At 37.8% G+C, this 27,728-nt stretch overlaps 1 protein-coding gene across 4 annotated transcripts in view; it reads left to right on the top strand.

Moving 5' to 3' along the window:
* The window catches only part of LOC148183445 (nipped-B-like protein), a 207,767-nt gene that overhangs the window by 13,250 nt on the left and 166,789 nt on the right, over nt 1–27,728 (top strand). For all 4 annotated transcript variants that reach the window (XM_088061503.1, XM_088061504.1, XM_088061507.1 and 1 more), the window contains exons 2-3: nt 25,044–25,187; nt 26,815–26,980. In XM_088061503.1, coding sequence (XP_087917629.1) covers nt 25,124–25,187; nt 26,815–26,980 — 230 coding nt within the window. In that variant the 5' untranslated portion in view covers nt 25,044–25,123. The remainder of the gene's footprint in view (nt 1–25,043; nt 25,188–26,814; nt 26,981–27,728) is intronic.

The raw sequence follows: 27,728 nt of genomic DNA on the forward strand, positions 1-27,728 counted from the left end.
TAGTAGCAGTGCATTTATCCTCTCAGATTTTACCAGTCACTTATTCAAGGAAGTAATTTTAAGACAACATTTTTCTTTTACTATGTAGTTTGTTGCCATATTTTTTTTTGTCAATCTCATTATCTCCTTGCTTTTGTGAGAGCTTATATATTTGATATGATTTTGATATGCTTTTCAAAAAAGACATATGAACACTTCAGCAACTGAAGTTAGAAACAGGTTTAACTAAATAAAACAAGCTGTTCTTACAATGAGATTTATATTTCTGCATTTATTTGATGTTATTTTTAATATTCTACTTAAATAAAAATTATTTTTATCCTTTTGCATTAGTAAAGTCTTACTCATCTCTCCCCCTCCCTCCTCAATTTTGAAATTGGCTGTTTAATCACTAACTTGCATAAGGCAATGAAGAAGCCACATCATGAGAGACCTCTCTGAAGGGGAAAAAAAAATTAAATTCATGTTCTGTTTTACTTTGGAGAATTGACAGAAGAGGTTGATTTGGGTGGAGTATAAATCAGGCTGTCTTTCTCTGGTTTGTGTGTTATAACAGATTAGCAAATGACAGCTTTGCAAGTGTGTGATGTGAACAAGATGGAAAGACTTTAGTCCCTTTCTTACCTTGCAAAATATGAACAGACATATTTCAGCTTAGGTGAGGTGGGCAAGTTTGTGGGAGAAAACTTGATTTCTGAGGAGGCATGTTTGATGATTTGCAATAATTACAGTTTGTTTTAAAATATTGCATTTTTTAAAAATTAAAAATATTTAAAAATTATTTAAGAATACGGACTTTCAAAGTCTGTTACTAAAATAGGTCTTGAGAAATGCTTTAGCTGATTGGAAGATATTAGCAATTAGGATGATTAGAGAGATAGAGCCCTTCTCCTATGAAGACAGGCTGAGAGTTGGGGCTGTTCAGCCTGGAGAAAGCTCTGGGGAGAACTTAGAGCACCTTCCAGTACCTGAAGGGGGCTGAAAAGCAAGCTGTAAAGAGAGTCTTTACAAGGCCATGGAGTGACAAGACAAGGGAGAATGGTTTTATACTGAAGGAGTAGAGGTTTCAATTAGATATTAGGAAGAAATCCTTGGCTGTAGAGGGTGGTGAGGCCCTGGCACAGGTTGCCCAGAGAAGTTGTGGCTGCCCCATCCCTGGAAGTGTTCAAGGCCAGGTTGAATGGGGCTTGGAGAAACCTGGTCTAGTGGAAGGTGTCCCTGTGTTGCTAGAGGACACAAAATGATTCACGCTGCTACTTTTAGTGTTAGAACAAAAACCCATGACTTTATTACTTGACTCTGGTATTTATAGATTCTTGACAATGACCAGGGATTGGATTGAAGTTACCACCTTCCCAATCACACTGGTCATGCAAAATGTCCATCAAAAGGTGTTTCTTAGAAGGAATGCGTAAGCATCTCTGTTTGCAGTTACTTTTCTGAGAAAGTAGCTACAACTATGAAAAACAAGATCAGAAGGCTTAATTTCAGGGTGACATCCCTGCCTATGGCAGGGGGATCGGGATGAGATGGTCATGAAGGTCCCTTCCAACCCAAACCATTCTATTATGCTATGAGAGTTTAGTATAATAGAACAGATAGCTCTGCAAGGATCTTTTTGTTTCACTACATTTCTTATTTCCTTGGATTTTGGGGAAGTATGGAGCTGGGTTTGTTTAGTCTGGAGAAAAGGAGGCTAATGGGGGACCTCATTGCTCTCTACAACTCCCTGACAGGAGGTTATAGTGAGGTGGGGCTGGTATCTTCTGCTTGGCTTGCTACATTGAGAGGACCAGAGGAAGTGGCCTTAAGATGAGACAGGGAAGATTCAGATTAGATATCAGAACAATGTTTTCCCTGTTTGGGTGTTCAGGCATTGGAATAGGTTGCCCAGGGAGGTGTTTTAGAGGCGTCTGGATCTGGCCCTGAGTGATGTGGTTTAGTGGTGACAGCGGTAGTGCTGGGTAGGCAGTTGGACTTGATCTTACAGGTCTCTTCCAACCTTGATGTTTCTACGATTCTATTCTATCATTAGCATTTATGTTGTCTTGTTTGCTTACTTGTGTTTACTTATAGTAATGTAAAAAGTGTGAACCTTCTCTGTAGGGTATTTTGTATGGTTGTCAATGATATTCTACTCCACAGCAAAATAAAAACAATGCATGGTCTCTCTGAAATTTCCAGAAAAGTTATGTCAGAAAAAATATTTAGATTGACATTTGAAAACAACATAGTGATATTGATGGAAGAAAATACAGTCTAATTTAAGGTCTAGCACACTTTGATTTTAACTAGTGTTTAAGTTTAGAAATATTTTAATGTTGTAAATCTGAAATGCCTTAGATCTGTTATTCTGAAATAATGTCTGTTTAAATGGAAACATTTTCTAAGCTATGTCCACTTTGACAATTGACAGTTTTCAGTGAAACTTTCTAATTTAAAAAATTCTCATTCAGTTTAATGAACATCTATCTGAGCATGAGGATCTACATAAATCCTTTCTCTCTAGCCATTAATGGTGAGGGAAGTGGAATTTTCACCAATGTCTTTCCCTTTTACTTAATTTATAAGGGCCTTATATGCTGTAATGTAATTTGAATAAAGTTCTTAAATTTCTGCCTATCAAATGATTTTTCTTTTGTACATATATAAGATAGTAGCCATTAGATCTCTTACAGATCTTGCATGTGCTTCTTGTCTTGCCTGTTATTTTATAGCTCTTATCACAGTCCACTTCAGAGAGCCTTAGACAGCTTTGATCTTATGGATTATTTTAAATTTTGGTAAATAAGCAGGCATGTTAAGAAGATGGCTAGGACTTGTGGAGGGGGTTCAGTCATCTTGACTCTTATGTGGATTTTTTTGGATATCCCTTTAGCAAACAGAAATTCTCTGTTTACCAGATGCGAATTTAGAAAATGAAAGACAGAGGGTTAAGATGCTAATAGTTCAGTTTTTCACCTCTCATCCATAACCCTATCTACTGTGCTTCTTTTGTTAGGTTTGTATGATGGCAGTGGTCACATGGTTGTACAGCTTCCTATCTTCAAGACTGCTACCCCTAAATTTCCTTAAGCTTAAAAAAATACTACATGTACAGTGATTATATCAAGGCCAGCTAGGGAAATTATGGCAGTCAGCAAAGTATAGCTCTATGGCTGAAAATTTCTAATTTCTTGTTGTAAAATTGGCAATTTAGTTATAAAATTTTATCAGCATAATACTTGGAGAGCATAAAACTCATTAATATAAGCTTTTGTGGATACTGTGTCATGGCAACTAAGCACCACAACTGCTTTTCTCCCCCCTTCAGTGTGATGGGGGAGGATTGGAAGCGTAAAAGTGAGAAGGGGGGGGAGCCCCAAAACCAGAGAGGAAAGTAATACCCAAGGAAAACAAGTGATGCAAATGGAAACAATTGCTTGCCATCAACTGACTGATGCCTAGCCAGTCCCTGAATAGCAGCCCTGCAACAACCTCCCCCCTAGTTTTATTGCTGAGCACAATGTCATGTGGTCTGAAATATCCCTTTGGTCAGTTGGGGGTCACCTGTCCTGGCTGTGTCCACTACCTAGTGTGGCCGTACGAGGAGCAGAAAAGGTCTTGGCTCTGTGCAAGCTCAGCAATAACAAAAACATCTATTATCAACCCTGTGTTTAGCGCAAACCCAAACACAGACCCACAGCAGCTACTATGAAGAAGTCGACGTTTATCCCAGTTAAACCCAGTACAACATGAATTCTCTCTTTTCAGAGTATAGGTTCTTATTAGGAATGACCATGCTTAGTCATCCTAATTTATTGAATACTTATTTTGTTTAGTCAGTTTGTTTACTGAAACAATAATGCTTTCTCCACAACAGGTAGAGCAGAAGTTTTGAAATTTCTTAGAATTGTATAGATATAGTTTATTCAACACTACTGAATTGTAGTGAGAAATAGTTGATATACAGGGCCACGAGCTTCTGACTCTCTAGAACTGGAAAAGTAAGGAAAATGCTTTTCTTTGATTAATAAAACCTGTCTATCAAGTTTAGTTACTTTTTGTGGTAAGAACCCTCCTTAACACTGCATTTTAATTTTTATCTGTGAAAAGGACAGTCTTTAAAAAGTAGGTTTAAAATCTGTGATAGTGCTGCTGTACATAATCATGATGTATTGACTGAAGAGACCATTCTGGATTATATATTTCTCCCTTCCCTTGTTTCATGTTTGAAGTGAAAAACGTAGAGGTTTATGCTTGTTTGTTTTAAATCATGTTACCAAATAAGTTGTCAAATGCAAGAGTTTAATAAAAACCACTGGTGGAATCTGAAATCCTCTAATAATTTTCTAGTTTTACAATGTTTCTTCTCTTAAACCTCATTTTGATATTGCTCATCCAGCCATACCTGTAATTACAGCTTTAATTTGCCTAAACTAAAATAGTTGTTAATTTAGCTACCGTTACTGGGGAGGTGCTACTGGCCAGAAATTTTCTTGATAGACTTCATAGCATGAATACTGCTTGTGTTATCTGAGTGTGTGTCTATATATTACTAAAAGAACTGACAAATGTATAATTTGAAAAACCAGGCAGAAAAAAACCCCACTGGCAGGCAGGTGAACTGTGACTTAAAAAAATATCTCTTCTAATTCCTAAAAAATAGTCTTTCAGAATATTTGATTATTTTGGTATGATGTTAATTGCCTTTCAGTCTATTTTCTAAAACTGTAGACAACATATCTTGGTGTACTGGAAATTACTTTTTTTTTCTTTTCTCATGAGGGTTCCTGTATCCAACTGACTGTATTAAACCACTGAGGCAGATAGTACAAGACCAGACTTTAATATTAACAGCAATCCACATAACTGTTCTCTGTACTTCAAGTTACCTGTGCAGTGTATCTTCTTAGCTTTTGAAGTTCCTAGCGTGAAGAACAAGTGGTTAAAACATGATAGGATGGTGTAAAAGGTAGTGGTGTTATAAAAGAAAACAACCCAGAGCCTTGCAACTTTCAGTTTTCAGCACCTACCAGCAGAGAGCATTCTGTACCCTTTATCTATCTAGTCAGGTATCATACACATCTTGTGCCTTATGACTATTGAAATTGGATGAATGATATCAAATTGTAAAGAAATGCCTTTTCCCACCTACTGGTCCAGAGATATCAGTTACAACGTGGCAGAAATCCTGACAATTGGATAACTTTTTTTTTTTCCTGTTAACCAAGAGTTAACTTAAAAAAATGAACAAAAAAACCCCAATGAATTACAATATACTGTTTTTTTTGGTGAAATGACATACAATATAATATTTTTAAAGAATGTTTTCTTACAGTCTGTTGCTAAGCTTTGCTTTAACTATATTTTTTGGATTTTACTCTCAATTTGCCATTTACTTAGTAGGTTTCACTGAATTCCTGTGTAAGGTCATACCTTAGACAAATTATACCTTGATCTCCAAAACTGTTGGTGGTACTTGATCTAGGCAGTTTCAAAAATTGTCTCACACTCTACAACCAAAGACTGACTTACCATTTGCTTATAATTTCTCAGAAGCACTAGGTGCTGGAACATGCAGGCTGAAACTGATAAAAGCAAGGAAAATTTTTCTTAGCTGACCTAAAACACAAGCAAGTATTATAACAATTAGCTTAAAAACATTAGGTAAAAGCTTCTGGATAAGAAGAATGTTTTGTGTTGTGCATTAACTAGCATGTAGGATCTATTCCTAATTGAACTCTGTTACTAGTAGGGTTTTCTCTGATTGTGAGTAGTATAAAAACTGACACAGCCTATGATTAAATAATTTAGTGGACTAATGCAGTTTTGTAAAGCAGTTATAATTCTGAAATTAAGTGCTATATGTGCCTGGATAAGTTTGAGGTATCTTTTGGTCCTACTCAGGCAAAAGCCTGTTTCTTCTTATTGCTCATGCCAACCGAAAGATTAGCATTGTTTTGAATGTCATGCTGCAAACAGTAATGCAGAAGCTATAAGTGACTGAAGGTATTGGTCTTTCTTTTAATAAGTTACTTAACAGGAAGATCCTTTAAGTAATCTAGTTTTGCTCTGTTATGTTCATAACTTATATTTTTAAGTATTTAGTGCAGTATTTTTTTCTCCTTACATGACCTGTGTTGAATGTAAGATGAAAATTATACATTCTATAAATTCATTCTTGTAGCTCTATCCATGCTTGTCAGTCTTATACTGAAGTGCTTTTGCTATTCATAATGTAAGCCTATTTTAGGTGGTGACTGCTATTGATGTTTAATAGACTCATAGAGTCATTAAGATTGGAAAAGACCTTAAACATCATGGAGTCCAACCATTAACCTAAAACTGCCAGATCAACCACTAAACCATGTCTCTAAGCACCACATCTACGTGTTTTTGAACACTTGCAGTGCCCTTTCCATCACTTCCCTGGGCAGCCTGTTCCAATGCTTCACAAAACTTCCCATGAATAAATTTTCCCAAATATCCAGTCTAAACCTCCCCTGGCACAACTTGAGGCCATTTCTTCTTGTCCTATCACTGGCTACCTGGGAGAAGAGCCTGACCCCCACCTGATTCCATCCTCCTATCAGGTAGTTGTAGAGAGTAAGAAGGTCCCCCCTGAGCCTCCTTTTCTCCAGGCTAAACACCCTCAGCTCCCTCAGCCACTCCTGGTGATCCAGACCCAGCTCTGTTTCCCTTCTCTGGACTTGCTCCAGCACCTCAATGTCTTCCTTGCAGTGAGGGGCCCAGAACTGGACACAGCACTCGAGGTGTGGCCTCGCCAGTGCTGAGTACAGAGACAATCAATCACTTTCCTGGTCCTGCTGGTCACACCATGTCGTGGTTTTAAACCAATAACTAAGAAAATTACTTATTTCTTGCTGTGAGATATGGATTAGAACAAGAGCAAAACAGGCATAAAACTTAAAAGGAAAAAAAAAAGAAAGTTTATTGACAAACTACAATAAGAACACCAGAATAAACTTCCAGAAAAAACCTTTTCATCCCCTGTCTACCCACTATTCCCTTGTTCACATGACAAAAGAGACAAAAACTTTGGAACTTTGATGGTTAAAACAGTCCCAATTCTTGCTACAGTCTTTTCACCAGTCTTTATAGAGAAACAGAAGTTTCTTCCTGTTAATTTATGGAGTTTCTCACAAGAAAAACTATTTTTGTTATAGTTTTCCATTGCTCTAATGTTAGCTGCCCAGAGCTGCTATTATTAGAGCCCACTCCTCCCATTTTCACATCACTCTCAAGTGTGTATGGGCCATGAGTCTAGGGATGGGATTTTTAAGGATAAGTTATTCAAAGGCAAAAAGTCTTCTTCATCTGTTTCTGTGAGCTTCACTAGAAAACAGTTTTCTCATTGCCTCTCAAGGCTTCAAATCTTCCAGCACTTCACTGTACCATAATTACTCTACTTTTTTACTCAAAATTTACACTTTGAACACTCTATTCCTCCCTATTTACTGTCATGAATTAAAGGAGTGTTTTCAAGACCTTATTGTCCATTTCCATAGTTTTAACAGAAAGATATTTCAGCTTAATTAAAGCATCTTCTTAATTCTCTACCTTTTCTGAAGCTTCTTTTCTTTCCTGTCACTGGTAGTTTATAAAGTCTCTTTTCATGTTGATCACTCTCTTTTTCTCTCTCTGGATAAAAAGATTAATCCGCAAGTCTCATCTGGGTAATGAAAGAGTTAAAATCTTGCCCAGGCTGTTGTAGGTAGTTCTGTGGCCTCGGCCGGTGCAGGAGCTGGAGCCGTCTGTGATGGAAAGTTCCTCATGGCTGCTCTGGAGAGTGTAGTCGCTGCGCCCAGCCCGCTGCAGGTCTAGAGCCTCTCTTTCTTCACTCAGCAGTTTCTAGTGAATTTAGTTACAGCAAAAAAAACCTGCAGCCGAGCCAGAGATTGGCTCGGCCCGGCCCGGCCAGAGCCCGGAGAAAACTTTTTCCGCAGGGCCCGCATCTCCCGGCCGGGAGACGCTGGGCCCAGCCCAGTCCCCGCCCAGCCGCACGGCCTGGGCAGGGAACGGGAGGCCTGGAGCTCTGCCGCCCTTCACAGCCAGGAAACAAAGAGAACCAAGAGAGCTCTGGTTTTACACTTTAAGGTAGGGTTCACAAGTTGATCCCACTTTTCAGTGGCCTAAACTGCTGTCAATTCTCAGCAATGACCGATAATTGGTCAGGAGAAAAGACTCCAGGCAGTTCCCAGCAACTTAAACTTTCTTAAAGGTAAAGTAACTCCATGACACACCATTTCTGATCCAAGCCAGGATGTCATTGGCCTTCTTGCCTGCCTGAGCCCACACTGGCTCATTTTGAGCTGCTGTTGTTCAGCACCTCCAGGTTCTTTTCCTTGTGGACAGTTTTCCAGCCACTCTGCCCCAGCCTGGAGCTGCATGGGGTTGTTGTGACCCAAGGGCAGGACCTAGCACTTGGCCTTGTTGAACCTCATACAATTGGCCTTGTCTTATGGTTCTATCCTGTCCTGATCCCTCTGCAGAGCCTTCCTGCCCTCCAGCAGATCAATGCTCCCACCCACCTTGGTGCCCTCTGTAAACTTACTGAGGGTGCATTTGATTCCCTTGTCCAGGTCATCAATGAAAATGTTAAACAGGACTGGTCCCCATACTGAGCTTTGGGGAACTCCATTGGTGTCTGGCTGCCAACTGGATGTAGCTCCATTCCCCGACCATTTTCTGGGCCTGGCCATCCAGACAGTTCCTAGTCCAGTGAAGAGAGCACCTTTCCAAGCCATGGGTTGCCAGCTTTTCCAAGAGAATGCTGTGGGAGACAGCATCAAAGGCTTTACTGAACTGCAGGTAGTCACAAATACAGCATTTCCCTCACACACTAGGTGGGTCACATGGTCATAAAAGGATATCAGGTTGGTCAAGCAGGACCTGTCTTTCCTAAACCCCTGCTGGCTGGGCCTGATGCCCTGGTTGTCCTGCACATGCCACATGATCACACTCAAGATGATCTGCTTCATAACCTTCCCAGGTACTGAGGTCAGGCTGACAGGCCGGTAGCTTACCGGATCCTCCTTCTGACCCTTGTTATAGATGGCTGACACATTTGCCAATTTCCAGTTACCTGGGACCTCCTCAGTTGACCAGGACTGCTGGTAAATGATGTAAAGTGGCTCAGTCAGGACTTCTACCAGCTCCCTCAGTACTCATGGGTGAATCCTATTTTGATTGTTCTATCATTTGTTAAATGTGAGATCACTTAGCTATTTAGGTGGAGTGACAAAACTAGGAATAAATTTTTTACTTGAAATAGCTTTTTCTTACTTCTGACACTAGTGTGGCTTACAGCTTTGATGGTTTTAGACAGTGAATGTTAGTAAAATTCTTTTAAGAAAAAAGGTATGAGTATAAATGGACAATCTAGACACATTCAATTTTCTGTTATGAATGTATTATATTAATTTTTTTTTATATTTCTTTGGCTTTTCCTGTCATTGTTATGTTTAAATTTGATCCCCTCTCCCCTTTTACTATCCTTATTGACATGGTGATGTCATGTCTTCTATGGCTTTTTTGAATTATAAGAATTAGAGAGTTTTTTTCATATTTCTATATTGCAACTTTCAGATTGCATATGTTGTGTACAAAAATTATCCCTTTGTAACTGAGTGGAAGAAAAGCAGCAAAAATAAGCCACATCAGAAATGATATAATTTTTAAATGCTTGTTCTTAGGAAATTTGATCATATGTTTAATTTTGTAAAGGTAATTTAAGAAAAGATGGAAAGGAGAAAGAGGTTTAAGGATGCTGTCATTGTATTAACTTTATTCCTTGTTCACAGAATTCAAGCATTTTGCTAAAAGCTGGAAACAACTCCTGCAGTTTAATGGACAAGTGTTTCTCCCTGTCAACCACAGTTTATATTGATTGAGCATCTTTGCCTATTACCTTCTAAAACCCAGACAACTCCATTCCCTGACAGTCCAGTGAACAAGTCTGCAAGACTCATAAATATTTCTGAGAAGTACTGCTACTGAAGCCTGGCCCTCTTCATAGAAGTGCTACTTATTTTCTACTGTTTACTAGTGCTGTTATTCATGAGTCATAAATCATCTTGGGTCATTAAGCTTTTTGAAAAGGATTACCTGACAGTGTAGGAGGCATTGCCCAGTTATTCCTGAAGTTTCACCCAGAAGCCCTTACTGCTTTGAAGGCATGTACGCATAATTTGGATTAGGAGGTCAGGATGTTCACTACATAGAATTCAAGTTAGAGAAGGGCTTGCCCTTAATATTTGAAATAGGAACCTGTACAAAATGATCCATTTTCATTGGACAGTGAGGATTCAATTTGAAGTATGCTATGTGTTCATGAGTGCTGTCTACACAGTGTTACATAATGGGTTAACCATCTACATATATACAGATATTTTAGAGGTCAGCTAGTGAGGGTTTTTGGTTTTATTTTTCAGTCAGTGTATTCAGTAGACCAAAACTTTAAATGAACTGGTGTGGGTTTGATGGCAGGTGAAACATCAGCTGGAGTTGGGTTCTCCAGAGACTAATGGAGGTGATTTTTATACGGTATAAAAATAGAAATATTAGTAACTTGTTTAAGTCTTAGATGTGTTTTTTTTCTGCAGTAGTACCAGGGAAAAAAGCCAGAGCTTGCCAGTGTTATGCTGCTGTATTGCAGAAGGTGTAAGGTAAAGTCTTGTGGACTGCATAGCAACGTGTTAGAAATTCATAAGTCAATTTGAATAGTGGATGTTTTAGTAACTGTATATCTTTGTTTTAAAGTGGATATCGTATATGGTTTTATTTAAAATTCAGCTTATTTTACATTGTTGTTGCATGTGATTTTTGGCATATTGATGCTTGTCATGAAATTATCCTGCTAGAGGTATGGGTATCCCTAGGATTGGGCTATAATAGCTGAAGGCTTTTGTCTGGTACATGGGACCAGTAGGGTTTTTAACAGTGGACTGAAAATTTGGATGTGAGTGTTTGAAGTGACCAATTTTCCCATGTAGACCAGCTCTTGATAAGATGGTAGCAACAGGTGAAACAAAAGAATCTACTTTAGGTCACCAGATAGTCTTTATAGTACTTGGAGATGAGATGCCTTTTATTAGCGAATAATTTTCATCATTGATAATCAAGTTCCTGTGACATTTCCCTTTTTTTTTTCCTTTTTCTTTGTAGCTATTTGCCCATGTATATCTGGGGTCAGATACACATCTCAAATTTAAATTATTGCTGTATAATATTTAAGAATTTGGAAATACTAACAGGCTGGACAGTAGAATTCAGCACATCTGTACTCTCAAAGATTTCATCACTTTGTCACCACTGTTTCTACTAATACTTATGTTGAGTAAACCAGAGTGTTGCCCTCTTGTCCTGAGAGAGCAGAAGGAGTAGGATTAATCCTAGTTTTTTCTCGATCTTTGCACAAAGCAGTGGGGACAGTGTGGAAGGAAACCTGGCCAATGAATAGAACTGAGAGAAAAGGAAAACAGTAAGATAGAATATGTGAATTTGAGGAAAATTTTTTGCAAAATAGTAATTTTGATCAGTTGACAGTAGCAACAGTATTAGAAAAGGAGGCATATTTGTTCTTGCTTTAGCAGTTGCAAATGCACAGGAAGCAGCAAAAGGAGATAAAGAAATGATTAGTGCTTTTTCCTGTTTCTCAATCCAACCTTTCTTGCATGAGAAATTTAATATATAGATTTATTTTTGAGTGCCCCCTTTCATAATAAGATTAAGCCATCTCTTTTTAACCCTCCTATTTTTTTACTATATTGTCCTTTCTCATTTAAATTAATAACAAATCAGAGTGCTGTGAAAACAATAGGTTTCAGTGTCAGTAAGCCACTGAAACAGTTCAGCTGTTACATCGAATTTTTCCTGTGCTTTATGTCAGCACCTGTACTGTTATTACTTTCACTAAGCATCTCTGACTCTCAGGTTGTCCTGCATTTATTGTTTTTTATATTACTTTCCGTTTGTTCTTCCTATTTCCTGATGCATTCATTTAGAGAAAGTCTTGGGACTAACTTTTGTCAACTGATCATACAACTTTTGCTCCCAATTTTCTGTTTATGTACACAATATATTAGAATATTTCAATTAATTTATGTTGTGAATGGTCTAAATTAAAATAACAGTGAGGTGATTCAGACTCCCGTGCCTCTAATTAAATCCAAACTTACAATATGAAATATATATTTCAGGGCCAGTGCTCTTTGTTGTTTTCATAAATTATCTGGATGCAGGAGTTGAATGTATGTTATGCTTTCCATTGATACTAAAATAGGAGGAGCTGTTGACTCCCTTGAGGGTAGAGAGACCTTACAGAGTGATCTAGATAGTCTAGAGGGCTGGGCAACCAGCAACCATATGAAGTTTAACAAGGGCAAGTGCTGGATTCTGCACCTGGGATGGGGCAACCCTGGGTGTATGGACAGACTGGGTAACAAGAGGCTGGAGAGCAGCACCATGGAAAAGGACCTGGGAGTCCTGGTTGATGACAAGTTGAATATGAGTCAGCAGTGTTCTCTGGCAGCCAAGGAGGGCCAACCATGTCCTGGAGTGCATCAGGCACAGCATCACCAGCAGGTCAAGGGAGCGGATTGTCTGTCCCACTCTGCTCTGTACTAAGGAGGCCTCACCTCGAGTCCTGGGGGCAGTTCTGGGTGCCACAATATAAAAAAGATATAAAACCATTAGAGAGCATCCAAAGGAGGGTGACCAAGATATGGTGAAGGGCCTTGAGGGCAAGGTTTACAAGTCACAGCTGAGGTAATTTGGTTTGTTCAGCCTGGAAGAGACTGAGGGGAGACCTCATCCAGTCCACAGTTTCCTCGAGGGGGGCAGCATAAAGTAAATGAAATTAAAAGCTTGCTGATGTATAAAGCAGATGTTTTCTAGTGCTAAATGTCCATTGTCAATGTATGATAGCATAATAGTTTTGAATATTGACAGAGGTATATTTTTATTTTACTGTTTTTCACTTGCAAAGCTTCAGGAAGTCACATGCAGTTACCTTAGCTTACCTGATGCACAGTAGCCTGAAGAGCAGCCCTAAGCTAAAATATTGACAATATATGGATAGAGAAAAAATTGATGACCACAGTTCTTGTACCAAGCTAAATTAAAATTCATTCAGTAATTCATCAGGAATATAAGAAAATCAATTCCTGAATTTAGCAATTTTCAAAAATGATGAGAGTATCTCATTATTTCAGCTGTGTAACTGCCTTTTAAACTGAAAGTTTCAATAACCTTTCAGTCTCAGGAAAGATGGGATAATTTGTGGATACATGAAGTAGGTAAGTATAGTATGTTTACAAGTTTATATAAGTAGGGTATAAAAGTTGTACCTTGTGTATGAGAATCAACAAGTGTTCCATGCTTTTCAAAGAGAATATTGTTCACAAGAGATTTCAGGGTGGAGGATTGTCCTGTTTTTCCACCAGGACAGAGTTAATTTTTCACAGTAGCTGTGAGGGGGCAAAGCCTGGAGCCATGTAGGCTGTCTAGGTTGTTATTCTGTACCACTCAGATCATCACTGGGAGGGGGGGGGAAGGGAAATAAGGAATTCTTGCTTCCAAAAAGGGTGTGTGGCTGGTGGTTGGGAGAAAAAGTATGGGTGCAGAGGGTGTCTCTGCCATTTTGTTTATTTTCTCGGGGCCCACTTCATGGGTTTGGGCTAGGTGAGATTTTTTTTATGTAAATCACCTTCTTTTTGTATACTTTTGTTATTAATATTGTTGCTGTTACAGTTTGTTTCTTATCTCATTGCTGCTTCCAGTAAATTGTTCTTATCTCAACCCATAATCTCTGCCTTTTGTCTCTCTCACTGGAGGGGCAGGGGCATGAGTGGCTTGTAGTTTTGGAGTGCCATTCCTAAACCACAAGGATGCAAAGGACTTGTGGTAAATCTTGGAAATGTACTTTGTCTACAGAAGACAGAACAAAGCTTTTGGCTGTTAGTGTGAAGGGGGCTAATCATAGAGGGAACTGGCCTTATTGATGGCATGGAGGAGGTGGAATGTAGCATGTTGTGAGACAGTGTGTAAGCGATATGTAGCATCAAGTGGGGAAAAAGCTATGCTAAGTCTTAAAGCTGTAAGATAGTGGGGTAGAAATGGAAGCTGGTTGAAGGGAAAAGATGAAAAAATGGACTCAAAATGCCAAGAAGACAATTGTAACCATGAAGTATGCTGTAGCCTGTGAGGACAATAATGGTCTGAAACCAGAATGTAAATTACATGATCAGTTAAAAAAAAAAAAAAAGGTTGCTGACAAACTGAAGGGACTGTGACACTGTGACAGAGGGACACCAAGGTGACTGGGGGGCTGGAGCATGAAATGTAGAAGAAGAATCTGAGGTAGCTGGGTTTGTTTACCCTGGTGAAAAAAAAAGAGGGCTTGAAATGTTGCCTTTAACTAGCTAATGAGTATTTATACAGAGGATGAAGACAAGCCCTCTGAGGTGCATAACAAAAGAAGCTAGAGTTGCTGTGTGCAGTAAGGGAAATACTGATTTGATTTAAAGGGAAATAAATTCTCAGTGAATTTCCATTCTTGGAGATATTCAGAAATACAGAATTTTCCATTGACATTTATTGCAGATCTTTAAAGAAATGTTACTGTTGTGCATCAGTTTTCTTAGTGTGTATTAAAGAAGTTTAGAGGTGTTTTAATTGTTTCTCAAAGCCAAAAAAGAGGCAAAAATGGTGTGATGTCAAGTCTTGTGCAAAATCAGCTACTTAATCAACAGGTATATTTCTTACTAATTTTGTTTTATAAAGATTACGAATAATCTGAGAATGTTCAAAGACAGAAGGGCAAGATTAAAAGTTGAAAAAGACTCCTGAATTGAATAGTTTTTGGTCCAGTGTTTAGTCACTAAGTTTTCAGCCTGGTTAAGATACAACCTAATTAAAAGTCTTTAAAATGTAAATAATTTAAGTACACAGTTGCTTTTAGAAAAGGATAATGCTACTACCAGCTAACATAAATGACAGTCAAGAAGTTGAAAAAACTCAAGTTACTACTTCCTCTCTGTCACAATTATTTTGTTAACAAAGATGTGTGTTGCAACCTAAAATCTTTTCCATTTGACAGAGCTGACCTACCAAACCTTTTAATAGCTCTTGCTCTTCTATAGATTTTTGAATACAATGGATTGTTGTCGTGGTTTTAAAGCACTAGCTAAAAAATCACTAGAAAATTTACTCATTTCTTGCTGTGAGATATGGATTAGGAGAAGGGAAAAACAGGCTTAAAACTTAAAAGGAATAAAAAAAGTTTATTAACAAAACTACAAGGATAAGAAACCAGAATAAAACCTCCAGAAACCCCTTTTCCCCACCACCCAACCATTCCCTTGTCTAACTGACAACATAGAGACAAAATTTGGTGGTTAAAGCAGTCCCAACTATATAGTAGCCTTTTCATCAGTCTTTGTAGAGAAAAAGAAGTTATTTTTTGTCATTCTATGGAGAGTTCTTCACAAGAAACCCGTTTTCTCATGGTTTTCTATTCCTCTGATGCCAGCCGCCCGGAAAACTCTGCCATCAGTCCTCTCTTCCCATTTCACACCACTCTGAGGTGTGTTCATGGGCCATGAATTCAAGGGGTGTCATTTTAAGGATGAGTTATTCAAAGGTAAAGGTTCTCTTCATCTGTCTCTGTGATCATCTCAGGGAACAGAGGTTTTCTCTTCTTTCCTGGGGGCTAAGTGTCTCCATCAACTCTCACTTCTCTTTCTCTGTTCCAGCATCTCATGGGATCACAACTACTTCACCATTTGCTCAGTTTCATCAGTGGATACCTTTGCTCACATCTACACTTTGAAATACTTCATTCCCCCTAAAATACTCTTTCATGAATTAAAGGAGTTTTTTCAGAACATTATCGTCCATCTCCATAGCTTTAACAAAAGAATATTTCAGCTTATTAAAGCATCTCTTTTTTTTCTTCCCATCTGAAGCTTAATTCTTTCTTTCACTAACTCTGATAGTTCATGTTGTCTCTCTACATGTTGATCACTTTCGCTTTCTTCTCTCTGGAAAAAGGATTAAATCTGCAGGTCTCATCTGGGTAGTGAAAAGGTTAAAATCTGGCTCAAGCTGCAGCAGGTATTCATGGTGTAGGATTTCAGCTCGGCAACATTGGAAAAGCAGCAGACACTTTTTTTTCAGCCTGAGGTCGTCTGTGTGAACTGTGGAGGTGAGCAGCCATGGCCCGCTCCAGCCCAGGGCCAGGGTCCACAGCAGAGCCTGGCCCCGGCCTGGGAGGAAGAAAACCCCACAGGCTCCATCCCCCACCCGGGAATCTCGGCAGGCCAAGCCCAGCCCCTGCTGGGCCGCATGGCCGGGGAGGGGGGGGAGCCAGCTGGAGTTCTGTTACTTTTCAAAACTGGAAACTAAAGAGAAAAAAAATTCCCGGGCTTAGGTTTTAAAGGGTGGTGTTCACAGGTTGATCTCACTTTTCAATGGTCAAAACTACTGTCAGTTCTCAGAAATGGTCAGTTATTGGCCAGGAGAAAGAAAAACTCCCATCAGCCTCCAGCAGCCTTTACTTCCGTAGGTGTTTCTTAATTTTTATTTTTTTTTAAATGTCAATCTGTCACAACTGTATATAATATCAGCTGCTGCTTGAAACATTGAAAAGGCTGTATTCACCAAAAAGAGCATAATTATAGATATACTTTTTGTTGCAATGGAAGTTGCATGAGGAACATGTAGTACAGATGGGAAATAGTAAATGTATGAACTGCTGAAGTAGCTTGGGGTTTTCCCTTTATGTTTGATTTTCTCAGTTATGCTTAATATGACTGCTTCCAAGCAAAGTGAAGATTTTACAGTTTAATTCTATGTTTACTTCTGTAGAACAAAAATAATTCAGCAGCTCTCAGTAGTGTCAGAATCTTTGATGTTGAAAGGCTCATAAAGAAGATACTTATTGTTTAAAAAGATGTAAAGGAGCAGTAATAAATTCTCTGAATAACTGGATTCTCCTTGACAGTTTTAGCTGCTTTCTTTTGCAGAACTGGTGAACATAACTGCAAAAATAATGTGTATTTTATATAGCTGAAGTTTTTGAAACATACCAATTTTTGGTTTAGATTTTGCTACCTTATCAGTTGAACTTGATCTGGTACCCCTTTTTTTAATGAGAAGGAGCCAGTAGTATCTTATTTTGAAATCAGGTGCAAGATTTCTTTCCATTCACTTAAATTTAATCCTCATGTTTTAAGGCAACAACTGAGCTGTCTCAACAGTAAGACTCCTAAAACAGATTCTGTTTTGCATTAGTTCTCTAATGAAATAGTAGGAAATACACTTTCCCATAGAACAGTGTTTTTTTTTTGTTTTTCTTTTGTATAGCTTCAATAATGCATTGGGCAGTTTCCTTGAAAATCAGTAATTCTGAGATTTGCATTTTCCTCTTTGACTGAAATAATGTACCCTTGCTGATCATCACAACATTTTGTAAATATAATTTCATTTTCTGCAAATTTTTGAGACAGGTTGTGTTGCCTTAATGAATAGGCTTTTTCTTGATGCATAACTGATTTATTTGTGTATGAAGGATGTGATATGGCCTCATTTTAAAGAGTTCTTAGTGCTAAGGCACCTGAATTAAATATTTGAGATGCTAAAGCAGAGAACATTGTTTATAAGTGCTTTTTAATTTTCATAGAAAATAAAATTAAAACAAAAAAGCTTCCTGTGCTTACAAGAAGGAAATGGCTATGACAGAAAAAGATACTAATGCTGTTCATTCTTTTTGGGAAACTGTGTTCTAATGAATTTTTACCCTTTGCAATTCCAAGGTAGCAAGAAAATTAAATATTTCCTGCTAGACATTAATGTAGTATAGGTCAGGGAGGCTGCATACTACCCATAGGTATCTGTTCTCTGCATATTGCTTAGTCTGGTTTGGTTTTGTTTGTTGTTTGCTTGTGTCAATTCCTCGCCTCCTCAGGGAAGGGTTATTACAGGTACAACGCACAATTATGCTTTATGTTAGTCTACCCTTGTAGAAACTGTGGGTGCACACCTGTGTTAGGGGGCATCTTTCTTGAAACCACAGGCCTAACTTTTTTGTGTTCTTCCACCACCTTTATTGTGGCTTCTCTTGTAATTTACTGTGGTGCCACTGCCACTACTAGCACATAGGCAGCAGAGGCATCAGTGTCATTGTTATCGAATAGAACAGCAGAGGCCAAATCAGTGTGACAATAGCCACAGAGGAAGAAGCTGGTTGCTCTAAAATTTTTTTCTAAAGGTTGCTTTATATTCATAAGCAACTCTCACTTGACCCAGTACAGCACTTCTCACTAAAATTTCTTTTGTTACAGTAGTTGTAGTGATTTGAGCAGCTACTATTGGAATAGCTTTAGGAAAAAGCATTATGCTAATACTGGTTTAGAAGTTATGCTAAATAATTTTTATCTCAAACTTTTTAATTTGTCACTTGCTTTGTCAGCATTATTCAGTCTGTTGACTGATCACTTTTTGAACTAAACATATTAATTTCACTAGTACACTGAATCTCATTTTTTGTGCTTCTGGGATTTCTGTATTTCTCATTTTAAACTTAGTTTTTTGTAGCCAGTATTTTAGGTGAAACTATTCTGTATATGCCATAAACTTTTTGCCAATATTGACTTTTTCTGTGTTAAAATGCTTTATATTGTGATTGTGTATGCTTCTTTTTTCTGTCTTAGACTTAAGATGTTTTGGCAACCCTATCTCCTTCCTTAGTATTTTTTAAAGTATTTTAAAAAACATTTAATTCAGGAAACTTGTAGCAAAAGTACTGTCATTGTATCAAACTGTAGCTCTGGTACAGAAACTAGAATTTTGCCCTCTTGTACCTAAATCTGTCTGATGTACTCAATCATGGCATCTTATTTGAATGAGAGGATAATAATTAATTATCTTTCTGCCTCTCTCATTCTTTAAGCATGGGGGTTTTAATTTTTTTAAAGGACAGTTTATGAACTGATAACTAGCAGAGCTTCATGTAATAACTAATAAGAGTAGTAGTTTATTGCAAAATTTGGAAGCTTAAAACTGGTTGACGCAAGGCTTCTTAAATTTATAATAGCATGTTTGCTGTTTTAAAAGAAGAGTTCACTGCTCACCTAAATTATAAAGTAGCTAATAAATGAGTTGTACTGGTTTACTTTGTGCAGCTGCACAAACTTTGAGCATAGTGCTGTGGTTATATCAGTACAATGCTATTCAACATATAAGAAATTAAAACAGTTTTTAAAGTAGTTTCATCCTAACTAAAGATTTCATAATATAAACTACGTAAAACAGAACTGTCTTTAACATGTTCTATTTAAAATAATGTTTTTTAGAAAAAGAAAGACATAGAGATTTGATATTTTAGCAGTTATTTAAAATTTAATTTTAATCTAATTTTATCTCTTTTTTTTTTTTTTTTTCTCAGAAATATATTAGGTTAGTCATTTAAGGTAGCCAAGGTCAACCCACTACAAAGTTACTTTTTAAATCTAAAGATATAAGTTAAAGAATACTCTGGAGTATGGAGAATGAAACATTCAAATGTAAATACTAAATTTCTGAATCCTGAGGTGTTACTTATCTTTCCATTACTACTGAGCCTGTGTATTACTGCACATAAACAGATTTTTCCCTTTATTTTGTTTTCCATTGTTCTTGTGAATGTACATAGCTAAGCCATGGAAGAACTGGTATTTTTGTTGAGGGGACAAGAATGTATTTCAACCAAGAGGAAAGAGAAAGGGGAGAAAATAAGATGGAAAAAAACCCCTTGTAGGTCAAGATAAGGCAGTTTACTAAAGCAACAGCAAAGGTCCTGTGTACAAACAAAGGGAAAAAAGCACAAAATATTTTATTCTCTACTTTGCATCCGTGAGTGATGTTCAGCCACTTCCCAGGAAGCTGGGCTTCAGCACATGTAGTGGTTGCTCCAGAAGGCAAACATTGTACAATAACAAATGCCCTCCCTTCCTTAGCTTTTCTATCTGAGCTGGGGGGGGATGTTGGAGAGACAGCATCGATGCTGCGCCAGCACTGCTCAGCAGAAGCCAAAACACTGGTGTGTTCTCAACACCTTTCTAGTTACCAATGCAAAGCTAAACTCCAGTTTAGCCAGACCCAATACACTTTATCTCAACCCGAGTTTTACCTTTTTTCAGACTCTCTTCCCCATCCCACTGGGGAAGGGGGAGTGAGGGAATGGCTTCATGGTGCTTATCTGGGTTAAACCACAATACACTTTAAAAAACCCCAACCAATGAACAACATTTAAAATTTAACATTTCAGTAGGAATTTTCTTTGGAATGTTAATTTGCAGTAAATGAGAATATATAATTGACAAAAAAAAGGGAAGATAACATACAGAAGTCGTGCTTTAAATGTGTAGTTATTACCTGTAGCATCAACTTTTTCAATATTAGTGTCCTTGCTATCTTGGTTTCACTTTTTTTTTTTTTTTTTTTTGTATATGTTATGATGATAGTTTTTCATACATTATTCTCAATATCTGCTGCCCTTTCACTGTTTCCCTTTCTCAAAGGGGTTCTTTGTATCACTTCCTTTTTGCACTGTAGTTTCTTCCTCCCTGGAATGTCTTTTACAATATCTGTTTTTTCTTATAAAGCAGCAAGAGTATATGTATATACTAAATATGTAAGTCTATGCATATATGTAAATTGAGTTTCTACTTCTCTGTTTGAACTGCAACAATGATGCATTGTTTAAAAGCTTTTCAATGCAACAGTTCTTTGATTTCCTTAATTCAGCTAATATTAAGGTGTCCTGGTTTAAAGGACAGGTGCCTGCCAAGGAAGGTGGGAACCTCCCTTGGAATGGAAAATATGACTCCCTTCTCTCCAAATTATTATAATTTTGAAATTACAGGGCTTTCAGGCAAAGATATGGGAAAAGGAATAACAGTTCTTTACTAATATGTATAACAAGAGAAACAACAACAACGGCAGCAACAACAAACAGAAAAAAGTCCCAATAACAGTTTTCTTTTGGCTGTACAGCACTTTCCCCTTTAGTGTAGTTATGACCACAGCCGGCAGGGGTGCTGTTGGCTACTGGCCAGGCAGGGCAGGTGTGATGATTCATTCCCCCGTGGCTGCAGGGGGCGGTGTGGTGTGAGCTCAGCTTCCTCTCCACATGCTTAATGGCAGCTCAGCTGGTGGGAGAAAGAGAGAAGGGGCTTTCCTTTGCAAAGTCACTGGAAGCAGCTGGTCTCAGTGCCATTCGGGAAGCTGAGTGGACTGCAGCAGGCTGGAACAGCAGAGGCGGGCACACCTGGGGTGGCAAACAAAGTGTAGCAAAGACTCCAGAGTTGTGACAGAAGCCATGGAATGTCTGGGCAGGTATGGGGTGTCAGGTTAAAGTGTAGCAAAAGACCCTGAAGCAGCAGCAGAAAACAAGCAGTGCTGGCAGGGGATTGCTCACTTGGATAGCTCACCGGCGATGGCTGGTCTCGGGGTTGGGCCACCATACAGAGGGAGCAGCCCAGTGGAGAGAGCTCCCAAGCAAGCAGAGAAGCAAGCTCCAGTCACAGTGCCAAAGGAAAAGGAAAAAAAAAAAGAGAAACAGGCAAAAACCACAGGGCAACTGGATAACTGGACATCCAGTCAGAGGCACCACTCTACGTGGCTGTCAAGATGATCACCCCACTAGGAGGAAGCAGCAGCCCCTGGTCATCAACCCTGACAGGATTCTGGGTTGCCTCTCACCCAACCGTGATACTGCTGGGGGGGGGGGGGGGGGTGGCAATGACTATACTGGACATAAAACAAAAACAACAAAAAAATAGATATGAGATTAAAACCATCCCCAAGACATAAAGTAACATTTAGTTTTTCAGTTTAGAGGTAGAAATGCTGCACTACTACTGGTGGTAGCTACTGCACAAAGTTGATAATGCAGAAGTTTCTAAATATTGATAAATGACTCGTAGAGTTGGGAATGAAAAACCAAAACACAACAAAACTTGTATATTTTGACTTGTCTGGCTTGTCAAGCCCTTAATTGTTGCATGATATTTTGATACTTTGTGTGAAAGAACATGTCTTGAGCTGTCAATTTTCTTCCCTAACTGCTCGATATTTTGAGCATTCTTCCTTTGTCACCTTCTTTGACTGCCCTAGACAGAGCAACCACATCTTGACCTTTGTTTTGTTAGCTAAACAAACCAGCCCCTTCTACTCTCCTCTTGGAAAACTTACTCTTTCCCTGACCATCCTAGCTAGCTGTCTGCACTTGTTCCACTCATGGATCTGGATCTTGCCAGTTCATGTTTCTTATGGATCTGTGGAGAAGGTATCTAATTTAGGTGTCTACTTTTGGAGGGATTTTTTTTTCCATTTAATACCTGTATAATTACTGTAGCAGTAATACCAGGAAATAACTTGCATTATTAGTGACTGTCTCTGATGTTTACAGTTTTCCAAGGTGAACAGGAAGGGAAAGTAAACAAATTTCCCCTCCCTCCCCCCATCCTTGTGTTACATATGGGATTTACAATAATACTGAATAGTTATGTGACCTTCATCAATTTTGATACAGTTTAAGTCAGGAGAGGAGGGTTTATCCGACATGGTATTTTTCTTGTATGTACAACTTATGTGTGAAAGGTGTTCTTTAACTTACCTTTCAATGAAAACTTAAGTTCTAAAAGTGTTGTTAACTCTTGTGGGTTTGCTGTTGCAGACTCATTGTGGTAAAAGTTAGGTCCTTTTTTTTTTTTAAGAATTGCCTATTTATGGAACTAAGAAACAACTGAAATTCTTTGTATATTGGTATTCATTTCGGGTAAAGAAGCTTCAGTATCAAGTAGCATTTGAAACTGCTCTGTGTGTTTGAAGGCTGTTTTCTCCTGGATTAAAAAAAAAACCCAAACACAGTAACCCACACAGCGTATATCTGTCTGCAGCAGTTTCCTTAACTAGATTTCTGCACCTGTAATGTATTATATTTTTAACAAACAAATGTAGTTTAGTGGTGGGAATGAGCCTGTGGCAGGTGCAGCAAAGGAAGTTAACTTAGTGTTGGGTGGCAGTTTTTTGTGTATTGGTTGTGTTGTCCCTTGTCACACCACACCACCACCACTCCCACCCAAAATAATTTAGTTGTGTGTAGATAGGGAAACACTGAAAGAATAACTTCACTGGTTATGAAAATTTTGTGCAGGAAAAATACTTAGAACGTTATTTCTTTGTTTTGCTTGGAATCTGTACATATGTATTAACAGTGGTATCATATGTTGTCATTGATGTGGCATAAGAAAGAATGAAATAAAGATTATTAAGGAAATGCCAGGGATATTTTGGTTTATATGTATTGTATATATAATTTGCAAAACTGTTGACTTGTAAAGTAAGTATAAAAAAATCACTATTTCAGAATCTTAAGTGAACAACATAAATGCTGACAGAAGAAGTCTTACTATTTCATGAATTAAGACAGGAGCCTGTCTATTATAGGTAAATGTATATACAACAAGTTCCTTTAATTTATTTTGTCTTCAGAAAATATCATGCTCAATTTTTTCATTTAATTAGTACAGCAATAGTGGATTGTAATGTGTGGTATTTGTAAATTTTTGTTGTTTTGGAAATGCAGTTCAAATTATTGTGATGATCTTTTGGGGGGGGTTGGTGGGATTTCTTTTGTTTGTTTTAAACAGTGTGGACTTCTTTATAATTGGGATCTTTATAGTGAGTAAAAACTAGATGAACAAATTCCTTTTCAGTAGTTGAATATAAACTATGCTATTTTACAGGAAATAAACTAGTTCAATGGTGACTAAACCTTTTCTTTCTGCAGAGGGGGTGAAACAGTCCCTGGTAATAGTTTGACCAGAGAGTGTTTAATATTTAAGAGATATTTTCAGATAAATTTTGAAATACTACTATTTTTTAAATTGTCTTGGTTTCAGCTGGAACAGAGTTCATTTTTTTCAGTAGCTGACACAGCACTGTGTTTTGGATTCAGTACAGAATAATGCTGATAACACACTGATGTTTTGGTTGTTGCTGAGCACGGTTTACCCTGAGTTAAGGGCTTTTCAGTGTCTCAGGCTCTGCCCGGAAGTAGCTGCACAAGAAGCTGGGAGGGAGCATGGTTGGGACAGCTGACCTGAACTGGCCAAAAGGATATTCCACACCATAGAATGTCACGTCCAGTATATAAACTGGGGGAGTTGGCCGGGAGAGGCCGATCACTGTTCAGGAATGAGCTGGGCATTGGTCAGTGGGTTGTGAGCAACTGTATTGCACATCACTTATTTCTCTTGGGTTTTATTTCTCTTTTATATCTCCCTTTTCATTACAATTAACAGTAGTAGTAGTATATTTTACTTTATTTAAATTATTAAACTGTTCTTATCCCATGGGTTTTTGCCTTTTTCTGATTCTCTTCCCCATCCCACCTGGGGTGGCTGGGTGGTGGGAATGAGCAGCTGCATGGCACTTAACTGCTGGCTGGGGTTAAACTATGACAAAAATATACTAAGATTTTGTATTTGTCATTTTGCTTACTGTTTGACATTTGCACCTGTAAATTATTTCTTTTCTTTTTGCTAACTTTTTATATGAAAAATATCTCCTCCAAAACTGGGAAGTGAATATTGTAGCTAATTGCTTAAACTGATTATGGATTAAGTGGTGTCCACTGCATTATGAGCCAAAAAAAGTTTTGTTCCCAATTTTTGCATTGGTATCATATAACCTGAGCAAATTGTCTTTTGATTGCCTTATGTTGCATCTTTTTTGATGATGGACTGTGCTTCTGAAACCAGCAGCTTACATTTTGATTGCTTAATGCCATTTGATATTTAAATTCTACATTGTTCTACCCACTTTTGACAAAATTTGCTTATTATGAATCTGAGATTATGGTCTATGTTTCATTTATGTTATTGAATTTAAAATTATTTTAAGTAAACTGAGAGTTTTAATTTGGTTTTGTGGTTTTCTGTTTGTTTTTTGTGTTTTTTTGTTTTGTTTTTTTGTTTCTTTGTTTTTTTTAGTGCTTGGGAGATGGGAAGTAATGATAGCTGGCACCTGAACTAAAATATCTGTGTAGTTGCTACCATCCCAGAACTTCAGGATGAATGGGGATATGCCTCATGTTCCCATCACTACTCTTGCAGGGATTGCTAGTCTTACAGACCGTAAGTATTATTTTTTTTTTTTTGTCTTTGCTATGTTCCCTTCTACCTCTTCACTAAATATACCTGCATTTTCAAAATACTAAAAATAGTTTTATTTTTAAAGTTCTTAAAAGCAAATCTGTTCAAAATCAGATTTGGTACTAAAATATTTCTTGTCCTTGCTAGAATTGAAAAAATATATTCAAACAAAATATGCTAATTGAAACATGTAGGTTAAAGCACCTTTAAGTAAACCCAAAACAAAAAACATAGGAATTTGTTGTTTGGAATATCATTCGGTAACATATCCGGGAACCCCACAAATAAAGAAAAACATATAAATGATGAAATACTTCTCTAAAACACACATATAATCATCTTCACTGGAGAGAGAGAGAGATTATTAGACTGATGTTCAGATCGAGAGTTGTGGAATGTTCTGAATATACTTGAAACCAAGTTCCTTAGTTTTGGACAAAGTACAAAAAAGTTGCTCTAATTAGCAAGTGTAAAGAGTGGCTGCTAGAATGGAAATAAGCAGCTGAACCTATGAGGCTTGTTTCTTGGTTGGGAATAGATGAGGTATGTGTACTGTCTTTAAATATGGCAGGAAGAAAAAATGCAAGGAAAGAAAAATAACTATTTACGTTAAAAGTTGATGCTGGTGAAAAACCAAATGGTTATAATCTGACCAAAAATAAATTTTTAGTGGAAATTTAGAGGAGATTTATAATTACTATAATGAAGTCCTAAAACAGCCATTCCAATAAGAGAAATCGGGACAAAGATGCATCTTTTTTTATAAAGTGTAAGCAAGAGTTTATAGCTCAGTGATCCAAGTGCTTATTCTGAGCCCTTGTTTTATTATTATGCTGTTGAAATTTGAAGACTTTTCAAGAGACACTGAAAGTATATATGCAGCAACTGAATTTAATTGCCTGTAGTAAAAAAAAGCAAATGTATTCAGTGGGGGGGAAAAACACCACTTGATGTCTTTCTGATATTCTGAATTATTAAATTGGAAGATGCTGTTTATGTATTTATGTGTGTATATATGCACCATTATGTGTGTATAATAATGGGCCATCAGGACACAAATCATAATTTTCTGGGCTATGGACAGTTTTCCAGCACTAATTATTTGTAGGTATGGTTCTCAAGTCAAAATACTGAACTGGTAGGAGTCTCTGGCCAGACTTCTGGTGCAAGAGTTTCTTAAAACATTGAATTACCTTTGGTAGGATTAGCTCTTGTGTTAGGTGTGTTTGCTTCTTTCTCTGTCATATTTCTCTGATGTTCAGAAAGTCAGGAGTGCATGAAAGAGAAAGGCATGTCACTGCTTCACCTTATTTCTTTCTGTGTGAAAAGAAGGTACTGGAATTTACAAGTCCTGATGCCCTAAAAACATGGAGGACTTGATGAGTAGAGGCAGAAGAGTAGGCTCAATTAACTAGCTGAATTTATACTGTTTTAATAAATGTTTTGCTGATCTTGCTAATTTTTCCAAGTTTCAAGGCACATTCAAGGTAATTAATGCAAGTAATGTAGTTGTCAGATTTTCTTTCTTAATCACATGAGGGAGTGTCTGTCTTTGTATGCTCTAGTTTCATTAAATGATTCTGAACTCCTTTCTATTTTCTGATAACAGTTTTGAACCAGCTGCCTCTTCCATCACCTTTACCTGCTACCACAACAAAAAGCCTGCTTTTCAATGGACGCATAGCTGAAGAGGTGAACTGCCTTCTGGCTTGCAGGGATGAAAACTTGGTTTCACAGCTCATCCACAGTCTCAATCAGGTGTCAACAGATCACATGTATGTATTTTGAACTTCAACTGTATCAGATCACTATCCTGATTTGTAGCAATGCATCTGAACAGCTTGGGCCATAGTGTGCACCAGCCAAACTGTCTGTAGAGTTTCGTATCAGACCCTCTGGAATTTGTCAAGGTTGCTGAGACATAAGCTGTTCTAAAAATAAGAAGGAAGAAGCTAAAAAGCAAGAAAACAAGACCACAAGAGCCAGATAACAGGGTGGTTAAACACCTGGACTGTAACCAATCCTGTGCTTTGAGGAGTGCGTGCAGAGCGCATGGACAGGATAGGGGCACCAATGAAAAGATGCGTGTTCGCGTGAACATTAGTTTTAGAATGTATACATAAGTGTATAATGTAAACAATAAAGGGCTTCTGCAAAATCATATTGGTTTTTCGATCAGAGGTCCTGAATGCCTGCACTTATTACTTTAAATTAAACTGAACTGAATTGAGAAGGGTGTTAGTATCTGAAAATTAGAACGTGCAGGTTTTTTATTAGGCTAGCTTAGACGATTACTGCTGCATAAGAATCAGTTGTTTCCGTCAGAAAGCTAGTAATTGTCCAACAGCCCTTATGCATAACTATTTTTTTTTTAAATAGGTATGCTGCTTGTTCCATTCTTGCTAATTAGGAGTGCGGACTTTGTGGTATTGATTGTGGAAAAGTAATTTGTGTTCCACTTTCGTTAGTTATGTACACTGACAAATTTTATACCCAGTATTACACAATAAGATACTTTTTTGA

The sequence above is a fragment of the Pseudopodoces humilis genome, chromosome 12, assembly GCF_049639895.1.
Source record: "Pseudopodoces humilis isolate 2021_Gansu_Grassland_sample_001 chromosome 12, ASM4963989v1, whole genome shotgun sequence".
In the NCBI taxonomy this organism is placed as follows: Eukaryota; Metazoa; Chordata; class Aves; order Passeriformes; family Paridae; genus Pseudopodoces; species Pseudopodoces humilis.